The following is a 15,071-nucleotide window of genomic DNA, read 5'->3' on the forward strand; positions in this document are numbered from 1 at the left end:
TGGCGTTCAGATCTGGTGAACAAGGAGGCCATGTCATTAGTTTTTCTTCTTTTATACCCTTTCTTGCCAGCCACGCTGTGGAGTACTTGGACGCGTGTGATGGAGCATTGTCCTGCATGAAAATCATGTTTTTCTTGAAGGATGCAGACTTCTTCCTGTACCACTGCTTGAAGAAGGTGTCTTCCAGAAACTGTCAGTAGGACTGGGAGTTGAGCTTGACTCCATCCTCAACTCGAAAAGGCCCCCCAAGCTCATCTTTGATGATACCAGCCCAAACCAGTACTCCACCACCACCTTGTTGGTGTCTGAGTCGGACTGGAGCTCTCTGCCCTTTACCAATCCAGCCACGGGCCCATCCATCTGGCCCATCAAGACTCACTCTCATTTCATCAGTCTATAAAACCTTAGAAAAATCAGTCTTGAGATATTTCTTGGCCCAGTCTTGACGTTTCAGCTTGTGTGTCTTGTTCAGTGGTGGTCGTCTTTCAGCCTTTCTTACCTTGGCCATGTCTCTGAGTATTGCACACCTTGTGCTTTTGGGCACTCCAGTGATGTTGCAGCTCTGAAATATGGCCAAACTGGTGGCAAGTGGCATCTTGGCAGCTGCACGCTTGACTTCTCAGTTCATGGGCAGTTATTTTGCGCCTTGGTTTTTCCAAACGCTTCTTGCGACCCTGTTGACTATTTTGAATGAAACGCTTGATTGTTCGATGATCACGCTTCAGAAGCTTTGCAATTTTAAGAGTGCTGCATCCCTTTGCAAAATATCTCACTATTTTTGACTTTTCTAAGCCTGTCAAGTCCTTCTTTTGACCCATTTTGCCAAAGGAAAAGAAGTTGCCTAATAATTATGCACACTTGATATAGGGTGTTGATGTCATTAGACCACAACCCTTCTCATTACAGAGATGCACATCACCCAATATGCTTAATTGGTAGTAGGCTTTCGAGCCTATACAGCTTGGAGTAAGACAACATGCATAAAGAGGATGATGTGGTCAAAATACTCATTTGCCTAATAATTCTGCACTCCCTGTACAGCTGATTAGAGCTTGATTTAAGGAAAGGCCACAGAGGCCCAGGTCTCGTACGGATGGAAATCGCATATATACCAAAATAATTTTGTTTACATTTTTCACATTTTGTTTAGAAGTTTTGCATTTCCCCATAGAATAGCTGCTACCGGCTCCCAAAGTTCTTGTGCGTGTGAAGGCACACAGGGGCGTAATTAGAAATCACTGGGCCCCCCTGCAAAACTTTGGATGGAGCCTCCTCCCACCAAGAACCTGATGCACACTAAATAGAGACTGTCTACAAATCTTTGTCTGTAAAACTTTGTACGATTCCTTAACAGTGGCTGAGCACATGCAGTCATTAGAACAATGGTGCAGAGCAGAAATGTTTTTCTCTCCTTGCCTTTAGTTGTCTGTCTCTCAGGACAGGGCCCCCTTTGGCTCCTGGGCCCCCCTGCAGCTGCATCCCTTGCAGGGTCTATTGTTATGCCCCTGAGTGCACACATTCTTTACTAACTAATCGATATGCATACCCCCACCTTGTGTTTGACCAGGGAGGATCTGGGAAAGATGCCATACTGCACCATGTGTATTAAGGAGGCCTTGCGTCTTTACCCTCCAGCACCAGGCGTGGTTCGAGAACTCATGTCACCAATCACCTTCCCCGATGGGCGGAGCTTGCCTAAAGGTCAGTCCTTCTCTAAGTATTCCTATAATTAAAATGTTTTACAATGGGGGGGGGGGCAGAAGTATCTATATCTATTCAATGTCTTCATAATAAGATACCGGTATGTCATCTCTTCCCCAGATGTACGAATTGCGGCGGCATTGCTTGAGTTGGGTGAGGGGTGGTAAAATGAGGCCCTAGGCAAAGTAGTAGATTTAGGGTCCCCTCCCCACTCCATCCCCCCGTGCCGCACCTCCTAAACCCAGTCCTCAAATGACCGCAAGTTGTAAGCCGCTCGGCTACAACCATCAATGCTACTAACCATAATCGGGCGCTTAACTTCCCGCGGGAGCCCAAATATCTGTAATTAACCCGAGCATCTATCAGATCCCTGTCGATCCCTGCACCCAAATGACCTGATCCACCACTCCCAAGCACATACAATAGAAGCTGTTATCCTGCGCATATCCAGATGGTAAACGAAGGCCCCTTATCCACGGAAAGGAAGAAAAGGATTAAAGGACAATTGTAATGACAGTGATGTGGAGGCTGCCATATTTGTTTCCTTTTAAGCAATACCAGTCGCCTGGCTATCCTGCTGACCCTCTGCCTTTAATACTTCTAGCCATAGCCCCTGAACAAGCATGCAGCACATCAGGTGTTTCTGACATTATTGCCAGATCTGACAAGATTAGCTGCATGCTTGTGTCTGGTGTGGGTTTCAGACATAACTGCAGCCAAATAGATCGGCAGGGCTGCAGGGAAACTGGGATTGTTTAAAAGGAAATAAATATGGCAGCCTCCATAGCATCCTAGCATCAATCAGGCCCTCTAGACTCTCTGCAGGCCCTAGGCAACTGCCTAGAATTGCCTTGTGGATGATCCAGCTCCGATTGGAGGTTAAACTGCGTACTTGTTGGGCAATTCAGCCTCCAACCCATTGGCTACAAGCGCCTTCTGGCTGCAGTTGAGGTATAGAGTTAACAGAGGCGACCAGTAGAATAAAATACTCTAACATTTCTAAAAATACTGAGGGGGCAGTGGTGGACTTACCTCCCGAAGCAGACACAAGTACCGTCAATTTCAAAACATTAAATAATTTATTGGCATACTCCAAAACGTGTTTCGCAGGTTTAACCCTGCTTCATCAGGCAATAAAAATATTAGTATATAGCAGTGCTGGGTCAAATCGGGGTTAAACCTGCAAAACGCGCTGCAACCTGCTTTGGAGTATGCCAATATATTATTTTTATTTATTATTATGTTTTGAAATTAACGGTACGTGTGTCTGCTTTTGGGAGGTAAGTCCACCACTGCCCCCTCAGCATTTTTAGAAATTTTAGAGTATTTTATTCTACTGGTGCCTCTGTATACTCTATACCTCAACTGAGTCCACCCCTGGTGGAGGGGTGATTACCCCCTTTTTTCCAGAGAGCGACTTCTTAATCCTGAGTGGAGACAGGTCTAATCTCACCATCTGCATTATCAGTGGTTACCTTGGAGGTAACCCCGGTTTGTGAGTATACTTACCTACAATTATCCCTTTACCAGTATGTATTACTCTATATTATAATAATAATGGCAGTATTTGTATAGCGCCTTTCTCCTGTCGGACTCAAAGCGCTTGCGAGGCAGCCACTAGAGCGCACTCAGTAGGCAGTAGCAGTGTTAGGGAGTCTTGCCCAATGAACTCCTTACTGAATTACTGGCTTACTGAACAGGCAGAGCCGAGATTCGAACCCAGGTCTCCCATGTCAGAGGCAGAGCCCTTAACCAGTACACCATCCAGCCACTGTTAAGGCAGCCATACACTGGTCGATTGCCACCAGATCGACCAGCGGATAGATTCCTTTGTGATCTGATCAAAGAGGGATCTATTGGCTGTCTGCACTGCAAACAGATTTTGAATCGATTTCACTAGGAAATCGATTCACACTCTGTGAAGCTGTCGCTGCCGCCGCCCCCCTGCATACATTACCCGATCCGGCTGGCGCGAGTCCCCCGGTCTCCACTGTCTCTTCTCTGCTCTGGGCTTCAGCTTCACTTTACTTCCTGAGGGCTCTCTACTGTTTAGACTTCCCCCGACAGGAAGTAAGTGAAGCCAGCTGGAGCCCAGCGCGGAGAAGGGGCGGCGGGGACATGCGCCGCCGGAACAGGTAATGTATTGCCGCTAGCGTCGGTCGTCGGACATTCGAACGCTGCTATTGACGCACTCCTGACCCGCCGGCGACCGAGTGAAATTTTCCACGTGGACAGATCAACGGGACCGATCGATTTTGGACGGAAATCGGTCGATCGGTCAGTGTTTGCGCATCGATTTCACAGCAGATTCGATCACAGTGATCGAATCTGCTGTCTATCCGCGGTAAATCAAGTAGGTGTATGGGCACCTTTAGATGCAGCAGAATGGTAGCCTCTTATCACCACACGAGTCATCGTTTGCTGCAAAAAGGCTGCATGCCATGTGTGAGGATGGCAGCCACCACACTAAGGCCTCGATTCATAAACAGCAGTGCGATAAACAAAATCTTGTCGGGAAAATACCGCACTCGGTATTTTCCCGGTCTGTGTGCTAATTCATAAAGATTTCCCCAGCTGCCCTTGGAGGTCGGTAAATTACCGCAGCCCATTGAGCGGTAGAGCAGAGCAGTGTCTCGATTCCCTCTTTGCCCTGCAGAAATGAATCACACAGACGGCTCTTTCTGGCTCTCCCACTGATGACTCAGACAGATGAGTCACACAGTCTTTCCCTGCCTGCAGAAATTACTCACACAGCCGGCTCTTTCCACTGATGACTCAGACAGATGAGTCACACTGTCTTTCCCTGCCTGCTGAAATGATTCACACAGACGGCTCTCTGGCTCTCTCCACAGATGAATCAAACAGACTTTCGGATCTCTGCACTTTGCATTAATCAGAGCTGTCAGAGCTGTCGGTAACTTGTTAAGACCTCACCAGAGGTGTCGGTAACTACCGCCAGGCTTACCGCATGTTCAAGGCTTTATGAATTGACATTTGCTGACAATTTACTGACATGTGTTGTCGGTAACTGCAGCCAAGTCGGTAATTTAGCTCCCTGGTCGGTAATGTCAGCTTTTCATGCGGTAACAGCCTTTATGAATTGACATTTTGCTAAGTGGGTCCATCTGAAAATGGCGCAGGGAGAAAAATGACGCACCGTTCTGCCGATAAATGTATCATAAAACGATATTTACCGTTTTAATGTAAATACATTAAAACAGTAAATAGCGTTTTATGATACATTTATTGCAGAGCGGTGCACCATGAAAAAACACACAGGGGCTGCTAGTAAAGGCAGCGGGGGTCGGGGCAGAGAGAGGCAGCGGGGGTCAGGGCTGAGAGGCAGCTGGGGTCAGGGCAGAGAGAGGCAGCGGGGGTCTGGGCTGAGAGAGGCAGCGGGGGTCTGGGCAGAGAGAGGCAGCGGGGGTCAGGGCTGAGAGGCAGCTGGGGTCAGGGCAGAGAGAGGCAGCGGGGGTCTGGGCTGAGAGAGGCAGCGGGGGTCTGGGCAGAGAGAGGCAGCGGGGGTCTGGGCAGAGAGAGAGAGGCAGCGGGGGTCTGGGCTGAGAGAGGCAGCGGGGCACTGGAGGGCAAAGGCATCAGGGGTGGATGTGTGCAGAGACATACATTACCTTGTCCTGGGCAGCCGATCGCTCCTTCCCTCCGCTCCTGCACTGCTTCCATGTGTTTGCTGTAGTCCTGCAGCCGGCCAATCACCATGCGGAGACTGAAGCTATATGGTGATTGGCCGGCTGCAGGACTACAGCAAACACATGGAAGCAGTGCAGGAGCGGAGGGAAGGAGCGATCGGCTGCCCAGGACAAGGTAATGTATGTCTCTGCACACATCCACCCCTGATGCCTTTGCCCTCCAGTGCCCCGCTGCCTCTCTCTGCCCCGACCTAACCCGACCCCCGCTGCCTCTCTCTGCCCCGAGCCCCGCTGCCTCTCTCAGCCCTGACCCCGCTGCCTCTCTCAGCCCTGACCCCGCTGCCTCTCTCTGCCCCGAGCCCCGCTGCCTCTCTCTGCCCCGAGCCCCGCTGCCTCTCTCTGCCCCGAGCCCCGCTGCCTCTCTCTGCCCCGAGCCCCGCTGCCTCTCTCTGCCCCGAGCCCCGCTGCCTCTCTCTGCCCCGAGCCCCGCTGCCTCTCTCTGCCCCGAGCCCCGCTGCCTCTCTCCTCCCTCTGCATTTGTGAACACTTATAACGCTATTTAGCGTTATAAGTGTAAGGTCCACTGCCTGCGCCATTTTTTAACACTTATAACGCTAAATAGCGTTATATAATGTAAGTGTATGAGGCGCCCTTTTCATTCCCCTGGCGCTGTGCGCCATTTTTAATTGTCACGTGCTAAGTGGTCGGTAAAGTCTGCTGTTTTCAGCATTACCGCATGAGGTAATGCTCTCATGGGAAAGGGCTCTAAGAACAGTGTTCGAAGACCTCTACTTGAAATTATTGCTTTAGAAATGTTCCTTCCAGTGGTGCTCATCAGTAACTCGTGATCGCAAGCTGTTTTTTTGTGATCAGGAGGTCGTAATTGGCTCTCCATCACAAATGCCGATCAGGAGTGCACTCGTGATTGCACTCGTTACCCAACTCGTGATCACTAGTCAGTATTCGTGATTAAAAACCCACCGACTTTAGCGGTTAATAGCAAAGCCTCCTTACATGCTAGAAACATCAAATTTGCCAGATCTGTTGAGGAACAGTGGGAACAAGAAGAACATTTTTTTTTAAAAAGACCTTATAATTTTTGAGAAAATCGATTTTAAAGTTTCAAAGGAATAAAGTATACATTTAAATGCGGTAAATGACTATATTAACTGCCATTTACTGCATTTAGATGTATACTTTTTTCCTTTTAAACTTTAAAATCTATTTTCTGAAAAACTACAAGGTCTTTTTGAATTTTTTTTCTTCTTGTTCACACTGTTTTTCTTAATATATCTGGCACATTTGGTGTTTCAAGCATGTAAGGGAGCTCCTGCCCAGTAGTGCACCCGCAATACGCCCGTCTGGCCTCGGAGAACGGGGCTAATATCGGACGATTTAGCAGGCTTTAGACCGTGGCAAGGGAGAGATCTGCGTGTGTGTGTGTGTGGGGGGGGGGGGGGGGGGGCTGGAGGAAGCCCCAGGTATGTATAAAACTTTTATTTCCCCTCATCTCTGGCTCACTTTAAGAAGTGCAGAGAGATCATTTACAACTAATGATGGAACCAGATGCTCGGATACCCCCAATCACGTAATTGAGGCAGGGAACACACTTGACTGTTTTCGTACGCCTTTTCTGCACAGAAAAACTGAGAACTCGTGTTAATCAATATGCTAGTACACACTTACTGTGTTGTTCGCGCGCAGAAAAAAAACTGACATTCTGCATCCTGATTCTGCACATTTTGGCAGTTTTCTGTATCAATTACATCAGCTGCTGTGAAAAAACGCGCGCGTTTTCCTGCATGGAAACACACTTAGTGTGCAGAAAAAGTATGCAGAAAAACGTGCGCGGAAAACTGAAAGTCAAGTGTGTTCCCTGCCTCAATGATCACGAATTTCACACCGCCCGGTCTAAAGCCTCCTAGATTCTCCCGTAGCAGCCATGTTCTCCGCGGCCGGTCGGGGCGAGTTGGAGCAGGCGCAGTGCGGCCAAGCGTGCTGCCCCATCTTGCTTCCGTGGCTGAGAGTGTTCTGCACCTGCGCAGTAGTGTGCCCGCTGTCAGGGGCGTAGCAATGGGGGGCAGAGGTAGCGACTGCATTGGGGCCCTTGGGTCAGATGGGCCCTCCCTCAACTGCAGTATTAGCTCTCTATGAGTCCTGTGCTGGTAATAATCACTTCTATATATACTTTGAATAGTGGTAATCATTAACAAACTGTTCCCCATCCCCTTCTTGCACCTCTGACACTGTGGTTGTCCTTGGCAAGTTTTGGTGGGCCGTATCAATTGTTATGTATAGAGTGCTTGGGGGAGCCCAGGGGCATAACTAGGTCCCACCGGGCCCCCCTGCAGAAATTCTGTGTGGGCCCCCCCTGGGGCCCGCTCGGGACCGTTTTGGGGGGCAGCAGGGGTTGCAGCATGAGGGGAGAGCTTGGTGGCACGTCGGTGGGGAGGGGGGACGGTCCCCCCCTCCCTCACCTCGGGCTCTCCCCTCTGCGCTCCCCTCCTGCATCAATACGTTTGTCTGTGCAGCAGCGGGCAACGGCAGATACATACCTTCCGTGCGCTCCAGCGTGGACGTTCCTCTCTCTAGTCTCTGCGACTTCCTGTATAAATATTCCAAGCTGGAACGCACGGAAGGTATGTATCTGCCGCTGCCCGCCGCTCCACAAACGTATTGATGCTGGAGGGGAGAGCGCAGAGGGGAGAGCCCGAGGTGAGGGAGGGGGGGGGGGGGGAAGTCCCCCCTCCCCACCAACGTGCCACCAAGCTCTCTCTTCATGCTGCGACCCCTCCAGCCCCCCAAAATGGCCCCCACGGGAGCAGGGGCTGCAGGCCCTATTGTTATGCCAGTGGGGGGGGGGTCAAGTGTAAAAGTTGCATAAGGGCCCACAGCTCCTTAGCTATGCCACTGCACCCAGTACGCCCGACTGGCTGCAGAGAATGGAGCTGATATCGGATGATCTAGGAAGTTTTAGACTGCGGCGAGGGAGCGATCTGCGCAGAGAGAGCTGGAGGAAGCCCCAGGTATGTATAAAACTTTTTTCTACCCTCGTCACAGGTTCACTTTAAGCAAAGTTCCCTCCTTGGTTGAGGGAGATTTTCATGCTAGAGAAATAATGTACTGCTCAGCAGTGTCGCTCCAAAAAATTAAATTTTTTTTGCATCCAAAATGGTATTTTCGATGTCAAGATATTTTAGCAATATGTTGAAAATTCTTGAAAACACAAACATTTTTATTTTTACCATGATAACCCGGTCAAACGTTCTTTTTACCGCAAAAACACAAATATTTGTTTAATTCTTGTTTGAAAAATTTATGAAAAATCCCAAGCTTATTACGAAAAGATTTTCAATGGCGTTTTCACTCGAAAGTCGAATTCAACATTATTTTCGAGAAAATGAATGCAAAAAGAATAAAAGAATATCGGCTCAGCAATGAAACAATAAAAGGGCCAATCTCTTGGACGCTCAACCACTCGATCAGATTAGGTTGATGGTGCCAATCGATAACAAACGGTTAATGTATTACTTGTTCCGTTGATACGTTTTGCTGATTGATCCTACTGATTGCATCTGATTGCATGACCTTCTCCATGTTTATGGGCTCAAATGATCATTTCCGACAGATTGATGATCAGATCGGGAGATTGTACTGTTAGTCAGGGTAGACAGGGTACCTTTAATAGCTCCTGATTTAAAAAAAATATATTTTTATTTGTATCTGACAGGCACTACAGTGCTGCTGAGCATATACTGCATAAACAGATGCCCGAGTGTCTGGGAGGAGCCAGAGGTAACTGTTATTTCATTCATCTTTTTTAACTTCTTGTTAAAGTGTTCAATCTGCTTCTAACAATTTGATCATTTTATCACATAATAATTAACGCATCGGTTCAAAATCATACTGGGTGAAATGTACTCATTTTACAAGCAGTCTCCTACTGCCGGGCTGGGCAAAGGCAGAGGCAAGAGAGGCTCCAGCTTCAGGGCGCAGTGTAGGAGCACAACTCATTAAAGCGGACCCAAACCAAACATTTTTTTAATAAAAAATATTTAGTTGCACCACTCTGACACATACAAAGATAAATAAACACTCCTTCAAACCTATGATCATTTCAGTGCATGCTTTTCATCCTTCTCTTTTCATAGCTAGGGTTATACTGGGGGCAGCCATTAGCAATTCCTCCATTGCCAGACACCATCGACTCCACCAGTTTGCCGGAAAAATCCCGGCAATTTGAAAGGAAGGGAGGGGTTCCTCTAATAAATGTAAAATATTTTAGATTTGTCATCATGCAGTTGAAAAAAGGCTGCTATTTATTATTATAATTTATAAAATAGATTTTATTTCTGAAATCTTGTATTTTTAATTTGGGTCCACTTTAAGCTATCATTCCATATTGTGTTTGAAGAAGAGAGAAATAAGAAAAGGGGGTACATGGCAGTGCCTGCAAGACAGACAACTAGAGATGAAGGTGTTGGGGGCCCTGGGGCACCTCTTAGTCTAATAGCAATCAGTGTGTGATGGCTGGGGTGGGAGGGATGGAGGGGCGCACTTTGGTGTCTCAGCCTTGGGTGCTGGAGGACCTTGTCTCGGCTCTGTCCTACTGTATGCATAGTTCTTCATTAAAAAAAGGACCACTATCGCGGGAAAAGTAGGCAGTTAAAATCTTACAGAACCGACAGGTTTTTCTTCATGGGGGAATCTCAGGGTTTTCTTTGTTTTCAACAGCATTTCCTGAACAGAAGTTTAACTGCCAAAATAGTAAGATACCAGCCAGCCTCCCTAATCACTCGCACACTATTTTGTCAGTTAGACTTTGCAACTGCTGTTCAGGAAATGCTGTTGAAAACAAAGAAAACCCGAGAATCCCCCATGAAGAGATGGATTAGCCCCAAACCTGTCGATTCTGTCAGATTTTAACTGATTCTTTTTTCGCGATAATGGCCCTTTAAAGGGTTATTGCTAACTTTTTAAAAATGGCCCCTAGGTATTTTTATGTTAAAAGCAAACAGTGGCACTACTTGTTGTTCCCTATTGATGATGAGGGCATACGAACCACTATGTCTTCCCACCCCTATCCATAGAATCCAGTTAGACAGGGCTGAGTTTGATGCTGGCTACGCCCCCTCTTGCATCCTGACTGGGAGGGATGGTGAGCGACAAACTAGCCACGCCTCCCTTATATGATGATAGCACTTTTACAAAATAAGACAGAGCAGCGGTGGTCACATGACCATCTCTGTTTTTCTAAATGCAAAGGCAATTAGGATTATTTTTAATCATGTAGAACTCCAGGATTGCAAGAATATCGTGGACAAAACATTGTGCTATGCATACAGAACTTGGCCCAGAACTGTCATTCAAGACATTGAGTCCAGATCAAGGAAGGATTAATGTGAAATGCCCTACGCAAGATAGCAGATTTTGCTCTCCCTGGCTTCTTTAGTAAAACAAGATGGAGAAAAGGAGTCAGAAAAGGTGCCAGCGAGGCCCCCCTGGACACCCACCAGGCCCTAGACACCTGCCTAAGTTGCCTTGTGTATGATCCAGCTCCAGATCCGGTTTCAGATCCCTGCGAGTAAACTCAGAGATCTCACAAAACAGAGGAGAAGAGGAGCAAAGAATATTGTTTAGATAGGAGGCAACATAATGACTCTTGAAATGCAATAAATAGAATAGGTATTAGTGACAACATTTTATTATTCTGTTTTCAGGTATTTGACCCGTACAGATTTTCCCCGGAGAACACGTCTAGCAGACACTCGTACGCCTTCATCCCCTTCTCTGCTGGATCCAGGTATGACTCTTACCAGAGCGTCTCATGTCAGACAGTGCATCCATACTCTATGCGGGGGTGGGGGTCACATTCAAATACGAAGTAGGCCATAGATGCATCTATGGCTCTTTGGGCTTGATTCAGGAAGCAGTGCTAACTGTTAGCACGTTTGTGAAAAGCCCTCTATCACGCCTAAACTCAGTTAGGTCGTGATAAAATCAACTCGTGCGCAAAGTCCGGCATGCAAAACTTTGCGCGCACACAGCGCGGTGTGTGCGATAATGGCGCACCTGATGCGCCTATAAGTTCGCATGGGGTGCGACCTTAACGTCGCATAGTGCGCACGCAAAGTTTTGCGCGCTGGACTTTGCGAGTTGATTTACAAAACGGTGCTAACCTAGTTAGTACCCTACTTAACCCGCCCAAGGTCTTTAGACGTGCTAACTAGGTTAGCACCGTTTTCTGAATCAAGCCCTATGGCTATAATTACTAGCTAATGCCCAGTGGTGTTGATGCAGGGATTTTATCTGATTGCCATCTGGAGTTCGAGAAGGAATATTTTCTCTTTTCTCTAACAAGCCTTGTAAAGGTTCTTCGCCTTCCTCTGGATTAACTGACATCTATGAGGGTGCAGGCTAGTGTTGTACCTGTTGTATTTACTGGTTGAACTCGATGGACATACGTCTTTTTCCAACCCAACTATGGAACTATGTACTACTTCTGTTGCTAGAAATTGTGATTGTACTGTGCGTGGACTATTATTATTATTTACTATCTACTGTAAATAGCACTAACATCTTACGCAGCGCTGTACAGAGCATATTGTCTTGTGACTTAACTGTCCCGCAGAGGAGCTCACAATCGAATCCCTTCCCTACACTAGCATAACTATAGGGGCTGTATGCCTTGCATCCATTGTGGGGGGGGGGGGGGGGCAAGGCCCAGAGCACCGGCCCACGGATGCAAGGCTAGCAGCCCCTATTGTTACGCTAGCATAGGGGTTCGATTGTGAGCCCCTCTGGGGCCTGCTCAGGGCAGTTTTGGGGGGCAGGAGGGGTCAGAGCATGAGGGGAAAGCATTGGCCACACATTGGCAGGAAGGAGGGAGAGGGACACCCCCCCCCCCCACCTTGGGCTCTCCCCTCAGCCCTCCCCTCCAGCATCAATCAGTGGCAGCAGACGGCGAGCAGGGACACATACCTCCATGTGTTCCATGCGCCGGAGGTTCCGCTCTCTAAGTGTCTGACGCTACTTCCTGTTTAAACAGGAAGTAGTGAGGCACTTAGAGATTGGACCTTTGTGGTGGATGGAGGTATGTGTTTCTGCCCTCTGCCTGCTGCCACTGATTGATGCTGGAGGGGGAGGGCTGAGAGGAGAGCCCGAGGTGAGGGGAGTGTCCCCGCCGATGTGTGGCCAATGCTTTCCTCTCATGCTGCGACCCCTCCTGCCCCCCAAAACGACCCTGAGCAGGGGCCCGGTGATTTCTAGTTACGCCCCTGAATCCCTACCATAGTCATATGTGTATTGTAGTTTAGGGCCAGTTTTAGGGGGAAGCCAATTAACTTATCTGCATGTTTTTGGGGTGGGGGGGGGGGGACCAGACTGCTCGGAGGAAACATACGAAGACACAAGGAGAACATACAAACTTCATGCAGATCATGCCCTGGGTGAGATTCGAACCGGCTGCCGATACTATGTATTCATAGCCCCCCACTATTGTCTGTATTGTATTCTGTGCAGCACCCCAGAGAATGTTGGTGCTATGTCATACCTCCTAACATTTGACTTATAGAAAGTGGGACACTTAGGCCACACCCCTGGCCACACCCCCTAGTCACGCCCACCCAAACGGTTTTTAAATAAATATTTTTAATTAATAAATAATATTAATTACTCCCGAAAGGGGAGGCGCATGAGGGTGCCAGTGGGTGGAGAGGAGGGTGCCAGTGGGTGGGGAGGAGGGTGAGGGTGCCAGTGGGTGGGGAGGCGCGTGAGGGTGCCAGTGGGTGGAGAGGAGGGTGCCAGTGGGTGGGGAGGAGGGTGAGGGTGCCAGTGGGTGGGGAGGAGGGTGAGGGTGGCCGTGGGTAAGCAGAGAAGGGAAAAAAACGATCGAGGCACCAGCCCGGGGATGCGGCATGGATGGCCGCAGCCATTACATTTTTCCTTCCCTCCCTCCTAATGTGCCCCCAGTGTCCCCCCCCCCCCCCCGCCTGCAGAGTAAAAAATGCGCAGTGGAGCGGGCTGTAAATCTTACTATTGCCTCTCCGTGCGTACCAGGATCTCATCTGGTCTTCTCGGCTTCCTGCTTCCTGTGACGTCACAGGAAACCGAGAAGACCAGATGAGATCCCGGTGCGGAGAGGCAATGGTAAGATTTACAGCCTCGATCTGTTTTCTTCCCCCTCTCTCCCCAGCGGCCGGGACCAGGGGGGGGCAGCGCAGGATAGCGGGAGGGCCCCCCAAAATCGGGACCGTCCTGACGAAAACGGGACCATTGGGGGCTATGGCTATGTAAATAAATAGTAAGTAAAACTTATAATTAACCACACACGTTACTCCCCAGAAACTGCATCGGACAGAACTTCGCCATGCATGAGATGAAAGTCACCCTAGCGCTGACGCTAAAGAGATTTGACCTCCGCTCAGACCCCACCAACGAGCCGAAGATAATCCCCCAGCTGATTCTGCGCTCTCTGAATGGCGTTCACGTGTATCTGAAGAAATTACCTTAGAAAAAAAATCAGATGCAATAAGATACAGAAACATCATGTAATTTGTGTGATTTATCTACAGTGTTATATTATGTGTTCTTACCTACAGATGCAGGATTTGTACCCTTTCTAGCATTTGGTTGCCTCGTTTTGTTTAAAGGACAACTGAAGTGAGAGGGCTATGGAGGCTGCCATATTTATTTCCTTTTAAGCAATACCAGATGCCTGGCTGTCCTACTGATCCTCTACCTCTAAGGCCTGGTTCACACTTTTGTTAAGAGACAAACCGATCCATGAAAACGAATCTGGTTACCGGTCGATTGGATCCGTTTTCACACTGTTTGCTTTAGCTGCTTCCATTCCGTTTCCCCATATCCCCCTCCCCCCAGACCCCCATCAGCAAAGTGAATTTTGCTGGATAGAATGGTCTGCTTCTTCACTAGTGGGAAGAAAAGTTCCGTTCTCTCATTGCCCCCAATGCAGCGCTTCAGCTTCCGTTTCCCTTCCGCTGGGCTTAATGGTCCGGAAAAATTGCTGCAGGAGGAAACTTGCAGGCAGCGGAACGGATGCGTTCGGACCGGACAGATATGAGCGGATCCATAGGTTAACATTGGATCCGTTCGCATCCATTCCGATCCATTCCCTTCCAATCCGGGAACAGACCATTTTTAAACTCTAACTGGGCCTTATACTTTTAGCTTCTCTCGGAAGCCTTGCTTTTTCTGCCTCCTACGTCCCCCTATGTCCCTCTAAGCGTACATGTTACACTTACAGTGACGTCATGTAAACAAACTCAAGGGCCAAAAAGTAAAACTACATCTACGTGTAAAAAAATAAAAAATAAAATAAACACATATTTACATTAAAAAATTACTATTTACATCCCACCCTCCCAAAAATACCCAAATAAAATGTTTAACAATATATAAAAAAAAAAAAAACATTACAATAAAGAAACACATAATATTTACTTAAGGGTCTAAACTTTTTAAATATCCATGTAAAGATGAAATATTTCTTTTTTTTTATTATTATTATTATAAGCTTGTAAATAATGATGGATGCAAAACGAAAAAAATGCACTTTTATTTCCAAATAAAATATTGTCGCCATACATTATGATAGGGACATAATTTAAACGGTGTGATTCCCGGGACTATTAGGCAAATACAATACGTGAGTTTTAATTATGGAGGCATGTATTATTTTAAAATTATAATGGCCGAAAACTG

At 47.8% G+C, this 15,071-nt stretch overlaps 1 protein-coding gene across 1 annotated transcript in view; it reads left to right on the forward strand.

The window, feature by feature from the left end:
• The window catches only part of LOC137522377 (cytochrome P450 4A5-like), a 52,182-nt gene extending 37,446 nt beyond the window's left edge, over nucleotides 1-14,736 (forward strand). The window contains exons 10-13 of the mRNA XM_068242423.1: nucleotides 1,568-1,701; nucleotides 9,079-9,143; nucleotides 11,069-11,151; nucleotides 13,692-14,736. Coding sequence (XP_068098524.1) covers nucleotides 1,568-1,701; nucleotides 9,079-9,143; nucleotides 11,069-11,151; nucleotides 13,692-13,860 — 451 coding nt within the window. The 3' untranslated portion in view covers nucleotides 13,861-14,736. The remainder of the gene's footprint in view (nucleotides 1-1,567; nucleotides 1,702-9,078; nucleotides 9,144-11,068; nucleotides 11,152-13,691) is intronic.
• Nucleotides 14,737-15,071: the final 335 nt, after the last annotated feature.

The sequence above is a fragment of the Hyperolius riggenbachi genome, chromosome 6, assembly GCF_040937935.1.
Source record: "Hyperolius riggenbachi isolate aHypRig1 chromosome 6, aHypRig1.pri, whole genome shotgun sequence".
Lineage (NCBI taxonomy): Eukaryota > Metazoa > Chordata > Amphibia > Anura > Hyperoliidae > Hyperolius > Hyperolius riggenbachi.